The sequence below is a fragment of the Buceros rhinoceros genome, unplaced genomic scaffold (assembly GCF_000710305.1).
Source record: "Buceros rhinoceros silvestris isolate BGI_N320 unplaced genomic scaffold, ASM71030v1 scaffold25489, whole genome shotgun sequence".
In the NCBI taxonomy this organism is placed as follows: Eukaryota; Metazoa; Chordata; class Aves; order Bucerotiformes; family Bucerotidae; genus Buceros; species Buceros rhinoceros.
The window spans coordinates 2702-14183 of NW_010432963.1; the positions used below are offsets into that span (position 1 = coordinate 2702).

Sequence of the window (11482 nt, forward strand, 5' to 3'; positions counted from 1 at the left end):
CAGCAGGAAGTTTGACCTGTATTTGGATTAAAAATTTTGTATGAAAAATATGCTCAACTTTAGAGAATGGATATGTTAAAATAATCTACTTTAATTTTCACTCTTCTAGTTTCTGGAGTTTAGTCTAGGGACTTTGAAAGGCTAATATAGTTCTTATGACCATATTGCCCTTTGCTAGATTTTATTTTTTAAATGACTATTAAAAGATAATACTCTGCAACTATGTACTTTGAAGAAAAGAAAAAAGTGAAGGGGAGAGAAAAGCAGGACCAAAAAGTCCTTTTTTCTTTTTTTAAAGCAAAAAGACAAGGTAGTGAAATCGTACCAAAGGAAACAAAGCTAGTTAAATTTTATTTTCCAAAACTCCATCCTAAATAAGTATGTTAAATAAACATCCAGAAAACAGTCAGTGCTCACTCTATTAGCAGATGCATGAGTTATTTAACCAAACAGATAACAGTGAAATATTAACAGAATTATTTACATGCATATTTACAACATGTTCTTCATTGTAGCTAACCTTTGCGAAACATTTCCATTTGTTTTTGGTAAGGAGTTCTATTCAGTCTAACCAGTTACAGAAAACAGGAAACAGTACAACTGTCTGTTGGCAACAACAACAATGGAGTCTCCTAGGAAAACTAACATGATTATATGGAGTCAAAAAAGAGCAGGTGGCTTCAGAATGTTAACATCTATGAAATAATGTGATTTTTCCCTAACTACATAATTAAATCAAACTACATAAAATTAGAAGAATGGAGAAAGTTATAAAGGGTTGCCAGAAGATTAGACATGTTAGATACATCAAAACAAAACCAAACCCAATATATCAAGCACTGCACATACTCTTGAGAAGCATGGGTTAAAACCTAATTATATTCATATAGCCTTGAAAAACACAATGAATTAAGGATAGTTTTCGCTTGTAGAAGTCACAAATAAGCTTATCTGAACCAAAGACCCTGAAAGCACCTGACTTGCAAAATACTGCTTGCTTTTTCACATGTCAACACATAACATCTTTATTTCAGGAAAAAAGAAAGTCCATGGGATTTGAGAGAGAAAGAAAAGGAAATAAACAAAATCCCCATTCATAAAAACACTTCTCATGATTGTGATCTACAGGAAAAAACCCACCAACCCGTACTTGGATCATACTCTCCTTAATGCAAAAAAACCCCAAAACCCAGGTATCTCGTATACGGTAAAAAGGATTAATAAATCCCCATATATACTGAAACAAGCAAGCAACACGTTTAGATCATATTATTCTTCCCATTTCTCCCTCAAGGGAAATACTATCGGAAATTTCTCCATCAAATTTTAATTTCAATTATGGTATTTTTTAAATCATTTTTTATTGTAGCCAAAACATTGTTCATATACCTGTACATAAAATAAACTATGATATATACACGACATCTTAAGTTACAGGGCATAAGTTTACAATTTTTGGCAGATTCTGTTAAACAAAATGGAAAGTGTGTAGCTTTAGTACTTGGAGAAACTCAAGTAACTTATTTTGGTACAAACGTTTTTTTATCCCCATACCTAAACAGCCAGACCTAAACTGGCTTAATGAACTAGCATTAATGTGTAACATCTCACTGTTTTCTCTTATGTTCTGATTCTAGACAAAATTTTTCAAATGCTTCTTCAATTTCAGGATCCATCTCATCATCAACGTCATCAAAGTACCTAAAAAACCCAAACAAACAAACAAAAAAATCACTGGAAAATGATTATGTACAGTTTTCAGAAACATTTATGTAGACGTCAAGAATAAAACAGAGCTTTGTAAATGTTGATAACATGAAAGAAGGCAACCTTCATTCACCTCCCTACTGCATCTGCATTATAGTACCTTCTGTTATAACGGCAGCCAGTCTTTCAGAAAACATCTCTCTTATTTAGGTCACAGAACAAACTCAATCCCATTGATGACCGTAAGTATCACACACATTGGAAGCTACCATAGTTTCAAAATAAAGAGGGGAAGTGATGGGCATCACTTCAGCTTTCTTTCTCCCCAAAGTTACTGGGAAGTAACTTGAGTATTCTTTGTTTTCTCTAAGTCCAGCTGGAGTGGTTCATCACCATAGACTAGAACAGAGTTGTATCTTGAACATGATAATATATAATTCTAAAAAGATTTAAAAAACCCAACAGTGAGCAGCTCTGAAAAAGTGTTCATTAAATTTCAGGTGCTTTGTTTATTATCTCCTGTGCCTTAGTTCCTAACAAGGGAATCTGCATGTCTCATCTGCACAGAGGCCATAAATGTTATGTTTCATATAAAACATAAAGTACTACAGAAATGTGTATTTTTTCTTCGCCATTGTGCAATGGAGAAGCAGACTACACATCTGTTCCTTCTTTCCTGTAGGTGTGTAGACTTAAGGGACTTAATACAGATACCTTGGCCCTGATGTTAGTCACGAGACATAGCTGAAAACAGATCAGCATACATTCGTGTAATCTTTTCTTAAGCCTTCAAAAGAGGTTTCCGTGAAAGACTGCTTGAAGATTGACTCAGCCTTCTATGTCACTCTTCAGATTTGCTGTGTTTAACTGCTGTCTGTATCCATTTCGCATTTAATTTGTAAGCACAGAGGTTAACAATGGGTGCTTCGTTTTGCTTGCAATTTTTTTTTTTAATGTGGAAGAGAGTGCATACATGTGCACAAGTATCTGAAATCTAATTCCCTTACTCAGTTGGATAAACACAAAATTTGTTTCAAACCTGTGTGATTACAAGTCAATTTATACCTAAACAAATACGTAACTACTATTGTAAATAATATTACTTAGTTTCAGTTTTATCAAGATTGGATTCCCAAGTCTGCAGCAAAAGTAACTAGTATTTAAAAAAAAAAAATCACTCAAGAAGAAAACATACAGATCTCCAGGTCCTGATAGATCTGTTCCATTTTCTTCATAATCTGGAAAAAAATCCAGAAACTAGTTTTAAAAAAAAAAATCACTCAAGAAGAAAACATACAGATCTCCAGGTCCTGATAGATCTGTTCCATTTTCTTCATAATCTGGAAAAAAATCCTCTCTTTCAAGCAGCTCCTGGTACTTTTCTTGGTAGTCTGGCAAAGTAAAAAAGAGACCATAAGCCTTGTCCTCTAAATTAGCGTACTTCTGTATAGTTCGAAAATAACCTGTTTAATGAAACCTTTAAAAAAAAATAGACAAAACTCCTGCTAAAGTGTTTTCTCAGGACATCAACAGACCTCTAAGAATGAGATCTATCTTTCTAGAGAACTGTAAAGGTAGTCACAGATGTCTGTATCACAAATGATGTCATGCCATGTTGTGCTCAATTACAGAAAAATAAGAAATCAAGGAAGAAACAAACCCTAACAATGGTCAAACAAAAGAAGACCTGAAGGTTTCTGGCTTCCCGGAGAGACTATGCGCTAAGGACTATGGCACAATTCTTCTAAACTACATGAACTCAAATACATACTCTCTATTTCAAACATTTACTTTCTTTTAATGCAGAGGAAGGCGTGTGCTACACAAAGCCAGGAATTCAGGCACAATTTTGTCTTTTAAGTTGAACCAACTTTCAAACGTTTGAAGAACAACTGTATGTACTTCAACAGTACATAAACTCAATTACAACTTTTTAAAGAAGACTGGGATGACAGGTATACTAATCTTGGGACATACCTGGATCTGCTGCAGTGAAAGGAACACCATCAGAAGTGTAAAATGTTGGCTCATTCTAAGAATAAAATCATACAGAAAGTTACATGCACTCAGAGAGGTTAACTGTAGTTTTCAGTAACATGATTGTCTACGTATCAAATTAAATCAAGGAACTGATGTGTCTGTACGTTCTTACCATAAAATAGTTTGGGTCATTTTCAGGGGTAGCTTCTGTGTGTGGAGAAGTTCCATGAACTCTACCCCAGTTACTTGATCGCAGTTCAACTAGTTTCAGAAGCATATGTTTCACATCTCTGAAATAAAGAGAAGCACTACAAACATTAGAATGTTTTGTGCTAAGCAAGATACTGGGCTTCACTTACCTTGTAGATACTAAGTAGTTACATGCCCCCCAGAAAGCTCTGAAGGGGACAAAATTTGGTCCAGTCTGCAGATAATTGAGTTAATTTCCCCCTCCCCCCTCAACAAGTCTAGATGCTTTGTGTGTCAATTATGAGATACTCACTCTCTCCATCTTCCTCTGTGGTAAAGTAAGGAGTGTGTATGAAACAGAAATTTCTACAGTTTTTACCAAAATACCAAACCAGCACAAGTTGAGGAACAAATCCTTTTCTGATGAAAGGACAGTCCTGGGAAAACCAGGGGGATGATCTTCAAATTATATTTTAGTCATCTAATTAATGCTCCTAACTTTAGGCCTCTTAATCACACTGGAGTTTTGCAGTCAGTGAAAGGTAATGTCTCCAATACATTAGATACCACCATCCATTTCATTCCGAAAGTAAGAGAAATTGCTTTCTTCTTTTAAGCAAGTCTATGGAGAAGAGTCTAATAAAGAAATAGATAAATAAGTAACATTTTCCATTGCTTATTAAAATAAGTTTATGCTTCTGTGTCTTTGAAGCCTTAGCTTGTGCTGTCAATTTTCTCTGGTTCCTGAAGCAAAATTTTCCTCATACTCCCTGGTTACAGCTCAACTACAATCCACAGACGTTATGAGCTATCTATTGGCCACCCTCCATACGGCACAGGATCAGCTCACACTGAATCCTCTATATTTTTCTAGTAATTTTGCAAGAAGCTGAGGATGAAGTACAGAAGAATTGGATAAACCCATGCACGCAGTTGAGTGCAAACTGAGAAGCAGGGTACATTGCCCAACCACTCTTCTTCCAGACTACAGTCAAAAAGGTATGACTACCCTGTCGAAAAGGTACGCTCTCCAAAAAACCAATCACAAAGCACATTCCATTTGCCTTTACATTTACAGTGATTTGTATATATTTAATACTGTTACATATTTAATATTGATAAATTCAGATCTAAAAGTATAAACTATAAGTTATCACCACTATTGTGTCTTTGTGTAAATACTTGCTTTTAGAGCCTAAAGCACTTAGGAAGATTTCAAGAACTAAAAGGTTAAAAAAAGAAATCATTAGTGGAACATGCATCTCTTAATAAAATACAAACCCAAAAAACCACCCTAAACTCCAAACTCCTTCCATTAAAAAAATTTTTCTTTTTAACCCAAGAAGGGACCCATTTTTCAAAAAAAAAAAAAAAGATTTGAATATGTTCATTATTCTGGAAGATTTTAAAGGTGGTGTGTTTAATATAAAACCAAAACAATGCACATAAATTTATCTTCTCACCTGCTACAGTTTGCATCTAACACAACATTTTCAATTCTCTGAATCATATCCTCCATATCAGTCTTTCCTTTTTCTTTCCAGGCATCTTCTAAAACTGAGCCTGTCAACTAAAGAGAAAGGATTAGATTGTTTTTTGTTTTTAAAAAAAAGAAATTGCAAAACTTGGAATAAAATGCCAACAAGAAAGACTCTGAAACAATTAATTCATAACGTTTAGGTGCATTGGGTGACACCTGAGGGCTGAAGCTCCTAACTGCCTACATCTTTTTGCTAAATAGAGTTATAATAAACTCTTTTAAATAGTTTATTTTAGACTGCAGACAGTATGAAAGCTCTTTACCCAATGTTCATGTTACAAGTTCACAGCCACTTCTTTCTCTCTTCAATATGACTTTGAAGCAATTCTTAAGTAAGATCTGACCAATGTCCCTGAAGTACATGCTATAAAAAAGAACACCTTGTTTTTGCAGATCATGCCACAAGCTTACCTAAAAATAACAAACAGCTTAATTAGAAACACTTCAGTAAACTTAGCTAGCATCAAATATGCCAGAGATTTTAATCTGGGTATATGTAAGAGGAGCTGAGAATTCTGCCCACACCAGCCTGAATTTTAATACACAAAAATCTTTGTGGCTGAAGCTGCTGCTAAGAGAAGTGCAGTGGATGAAAGCATTTTATGTTAAGAATAGGTGCTTCATTGCCTAATAATTGCATAGTAGGAGTTAAATCAGAAAAATTTAGCTTGCCACTACAAAGTTAATAGCAATTCCTGATCCACTCAGCATAAATACTATATGATCCAAAATGCTTGGAATGGCACCTGACAATAAAGGAATGAAATGCAAAGATAAAAGCAAGCATCTTAGTCAGACTTAATTGATACTCCCAGTTTTGTACTGTGGTCTCACCTTAGATATTAGCACCAAGAAGGTTTAATTAAAAATAAACATACTGCAAAGCAAATGGGTCACAAACCTGTATCTATCATTATATTAAAAAGACCACAGCAGACATTTATTGCTTCAGTAGTGAAACCAAAGTTTCGTAAGTTAGCCCAGTCTAGGTATGGATACACTTCAATATGACTAGATATTCGATGACATCGGAAAACAGTTGCTTTCCAAAAAAAAGTCTGTTCTGCAACACCTTTTAAATTCAGCAACATTTCACAAAATAGATTGCTGTCTTTTATTTTAGAATGGATACTGTGAAGCCAAATAAATATTTCAAGAATATCCAGACATTGGAAGAACTCCACCTTCTCTGGAGAACTACTGTAAAAAAACCAAGCAGCACTAGAAAGCTTCCTGATTTGTGTACTGCCTTTTTGAAAAGTCCTTCAGTGGGCCTTGCCTTACGGAAGCATTGTCAACATAAGGACTGACCACAGGATGAGTGTGCTGGTTGAACACAACCTCACACTTCCTATGAAGCAACCTGCTTAAACAACCAAACTTCAAATGAAGGGTTTGAATTGGAAGATAAAAAACCTCTTTTCCCTATTCTCCATTTACAGTATCAAAAGAAACTGCCAGAATTGGAATTCAAAATTAGAAGAGTGTGAAAAATAGTGGAGTGGGGGTAAGGGGGAAGAATAAGGAAAAACAACAAGCCAACCACAAAAAAAAACCCCAAAACAAACTCCACACCAAACCAAACTCCAGAAAAATACTGTTTCGCTTTTAACCTTCAATCCTGAAATAACCTGTGTTTTCCTAATTGCAGTAACAATGGCTAATGGAAGATAAGTTTCTCCCAGCATAGGGACTAAAAATTTAAGAAAACGTAAAACTTAAGGGCAAAAAGGTTTGTTTTCATTGTGAAAGATATATATATTTCTACAGTAGTAATGATGCACACGTGACTGTCTGAAGTAACTGATACCAAGAACCTTTTTCTGCAAAAAAGTGGCAGACCCTAACTGCTGAGTGTCCTTCAGAACAGAGAACATACACGAAATTCTGCAACTCATTCAAGTTGGTTACAGTTTTCTCCCACACCAGAAACAGCAAAAGGAGACCTGAAGGGACTGTTTACTCCTTTGCACCTTGGCTTCAGTTCTGTTGCTCTTGTACATACACAAATAGCCTTGCATTTTACTACCAGAAGTACTCTATGTTGGCTCAATTTCTTAATGATACTAACGGAAAAAATAAGTACATCTTGCTCTGCTAGTGATATAATGCATAAAACCCTACAAACACTTCCTCATTTGTGGCTTCCCCCACTGCTCCCAAATGTAGGAAGGTTAAAGAATTTGTTGGGTTTTTTCTTATAAAACTATTGTCTCACCTTCAGCAGTTTCACTGCACATATCAAATTACTGTCCACAGGATTAGAGAAGAGAGCATTCAGTAATTCTCGAAGGCCTTCTTGAAGAATTTCTGCTCGTGTTACCTGTCCCTTTGTTCCTTTAATCTGTAAAATATATATATATATATTAAAAAACACTTAAAAGACTTAAGTTTTAGAAATTAGTCACATTTTCTCTCTTGAATGCTGTATGATTTGGTTGGTGATCAACATAGTTGAGCTCTTTAGTAGAAAGATCATGCCCAATACTGTAACTATTTTACCACACAGACTTTGACTAATACCCTTACAATTCTAATATACAGGTAATGCATGTCTAGGATTTTGTTTCTTTCCTAGTAAATTTCTAAGAAAATCTACCAAATGGTCCACAAAATGCCAAATTCCCAGAACCCCATGCTCCTTCCAGTACTACGTTTTATATTCTCTACAGCTGTAGTGGGTTACTTCTAGAAGGCCTTCTTTTAAGTATTAAAAAAATGACAGAGTATAGTTTAAAAATAAAAGCTACACTCCACAAGAAAGGACAGCTCCCCCTCCCCCAAACCTTTTGCAAATCTTCCTTTTTACATAGAGCAAGTGAAAAGCAGATGTCAAGGCCCACTTATGAACAGAAATAGAAGAGTCAGAGAATTATTTTCTTTCCTCATGCCAGCATAATATTTTCATAGTGTCTACTGAAATCAAACCATTTAAATAATCCAGTCAAAAATACATGAGTAAGTACACTACTGCGGTTAGTAAACCTACTGAACTCACAGGTATAAGAGTCAAAGAAGTTAAGTGTACATAGACATTTTTGTACATATCATACTTACAAAAACCCAAATCTAAATACAAGATTTCATGCTTTGTGCATAAGCCAAGGACTTACGCTTCAGGAAAAGTATTTTTAAAGCTCTGCATCCTCATTTTGAGGATTTCTAGGTCTTCCTCACGGGTTTGATAATAGCTCCAACTAGTGGCTGAATACTGAATTACATGAGCTATTAATCCTAATCCGTGCTTCTGCTAGGCTTTAACATTTCCTGTATTGGTTAAGTGTGTTATTTGAGGGTTTTGGTAGTCAAAAGAAAATACCAAAAGCTTCACTCCAAAGGTGGTTTACAGTTGGCTCTTCTAATGAATTAGAAAAAAATCTTTATACACTTCTAATAATCTTGTTGTTTATCTTATTGTTGGACACACATTATAATGACACTGTTCTAAAATTCTTTTACTTTATTCCCCTCTCGCTTTAGAAGAACACCTCAATTATATTCCATCTCAGTATTTACCTACACACAATAAAACTGAAGAATGACCTGACATGCCACTTTCTTACCTCTAGGTTAAGGTAAAGTTCAGCCAAGAACAGCACGAAGGCATGAAATTGTTTCCGAGTAGTCTCATTTCCCTTAGTAGCTTCATCCCTGTTTTCATACTCTGCTCGACACCTGTAATCATTAAAACAAAATTCTATAATCTGTAGACTTCCCAACACATATAACATGCTACTTATTTAACAGAATGTAAAGAACTTAAGAACTGCATTAAAACTGTTAAATGCCAAAATGCTGTTAAGTATGATTTGTGAAGGAGACAAGACTTCACAAAGACACAATGGATTTGTGTCCTTTCAGACAAATACATAATTACATAATTATGCTCTCAAGCACTGAGATATGAGACAGTAAAACAAAAAAGAGCAAATTCCACCATGTAAAAATTAAAATACAGTTACACAGTTTTATTAGAATATGGGTCCAGGAAGTTTGTCACAGGCAACCAAACAGCCACAGAAATAGCATGTACTCTGAAAGACATTTTACACATCTCAGGGTGCTGCCTACATTGTCTTAGATGCCTTACACTTACTGGATAATTTCTTTATCTCTCTATTTTAAGTGACACTGATGTGTAATTCATAACACCAAGCTGAGTGGTACAGTTGAGACTCTAGATGGAGCGGATGCCATCCAGAAGGACCTTGATGGGCTGGAGAGGTGGGCCCCTGCAAACCTCATGAAATTCAACAAGGCCAGATACAGGCTGGGTGGGTAGAGAATGGATTGAGAGCAGCCTGGACATGTTGGCTGATGAGAAGTTCAATGTGACCTGGCAACGTGCACCTGCAGCCCAGAAAGCCAACTGTGTCCTAGGCTGCATCAGAAGAAGAGAGACCAGGAGGTGATTTTCCTCCTGTACTCCATTCTCATGAGACCACATCTGGAATACTGCTTCAGCTCTGGGGCCCCAGTGTTAAAAAAGACACTGAGATGCTCGAGCAGGTCCAGAGAAGATCATGAAGATAGATGATCGGGGGGTGGCACACTCAGGCTGAAGACGACCTTAATGTGGCCTTGCAGGACCTGAAGAGCCTACAGAAAAGATGAGGAGGGTCTCTTTATCAGAGAATGTGTAGAGAGATAGGGTGAGGTGTAGGTAGTGTTTTTAAACTGAAAAAGGGTAGATTTAGATTAGTTGTAAGGAAGAGGTTCTTCACTGTAAGGGTGGTGAGGCACTGTAACAGGTTGCCCTGAAGAACTGTGGAAGAGTTCAAGGCTAGACTGGACAGGGCTCTGAGCAAAACCATCTAGTGGAAGGTGTCCCTGCCCACGGGCGTGAGGTTGGAAGTAGAGGATCTTTAAGGTTCCTTCCAACCCAAACCATTCTATGATTCTGTAATTTATATGTAAAAAACACCACAGAGAATTAAGATGGCAATGAGGCGATTTTTGTAGCGTTCAACTGTGCCAAAAATATACCCAGCAATTCAAAAAACAGAATTAAAAACTATGAGATAAAAGGAAAGCCAAAAGGTATTCTCAATAGTCATGCAATCAATTAACAAATTCTGGAGAAATGAAAAAAATTTAAGGAGCTGAAATACAAAATTCAAGTTAGAAACTCGAGCTAAGAAACAAAGAGGAGCTCTTTGCAGTCATACTGTTAGCTTGTTTATCCCCCTGTCCCAATTCCATCCACATTAGGAACAAAACTCTAAGGAACTCTATATTAATGGCTTCCAAGTGCTAAAATGAATGTTATCTACTGGGTTGGCTTTAAAACCCAGAACTAGATAATGCAACATTAACAGAGATTTCCTTCATGTTCAAGTAACAAACATAGTTAAAAAACCAAGACGGAAGTGGTAATTTTGAAGGCAAAAAGGCTCATCTTTTTTGGGGCAAGGGAAAAAACAAGTATTTTCAGCTTCTCCATAAGGTACCACTCCTGACAAAAGATGATTAGAATGCATTGCTGTTAAAAGTTTATCATGCTTTTGCTCCTAAACATAGGTAGGCTAAGTGAAACTCTTAAAATAAGAAGCAAGCCTGAAGCTTAGAAACCCACAAGTCTTTGAAGAAAAAAGGCTAATTGCCAAAGAGTTCTGAAGTATTAAAGCACACTGTTCTTTCAAATGTAATGTATTAACATTTAAAAGGAAATATATCCATTTAAAAAATATTGCATTTCTGTCAAACACAAAGTCTAATCATTATTGAACTGTAAGCCTCCAGGACTCTGCAGTAACTGAAAATTGAAGAAAATTATCCTTCCGGATTTTATTCGACCACTTCATGAAACCACTCAGATGATCAGTGAAAAAATCTTATACAGCAATTCCAGCCAGAAAAGTAATTAAAGAAAAAAATCCAATTAAGGAAGTCCTGGCAAGAACCAAAGGGCATATACGTGCATTTAGTATACTTTTAAAGTTGACTAGGTTTCAATTTTACCCTGTAATTTGGGATCAGTCTAAGATACTCAGTTCAGAAGAGCCTACAGAACTCCAAATAAGAGTTCTATTTTCATATTTAAAAATATTAAAATATTATTTTTAA

General features: G+C 35.7%; 1 protein-coding gene across 1 annotated transcript in view; it reads right to left on the reverse strand.

The window, feature by feature from the left end:
* Nucleotides 1–1324: 1324 nt before the first annotated feature.
* Nucleotides 1325–11482, reverse strand: part of PAIP1 (poly(A) binding protein interacting protein 1) — a gene marked incomplete at its 5' end in the record, with an annotated part of 21303 nt that continues 11145 nt past the window's right edge. Inside the window, 7 exons of the mRNA XM_010143939.1 lie at nucleotides 1325–1701; nucleotides 3005–3098; nucleotides 3685–3739; nucleotides 3860–3977; nucleotides 5340–5446; nucleotides 7635–7760; nucleotides 8980–9091. Of these exons, the coding sequence (XP_010142241.1) occupies nucleotides 1608–1701; nucleotides 3005–3098; nucleotides 3685–3739; nucleotides 3860–3977; nucleotides 5340–5446; nucleotides 7635–7760; nucleotides 8980–9091 (706 nt within the window). The remainder of the gene's footprint in view (nucleotides 1702–3004; nucleotides 3099–3684; nucleotides 3740–3859; nucleotides 3978–5339; nucleotides 5447–7634; nucleotides 7761–8979; nucleotides 9092–11482) is intronic.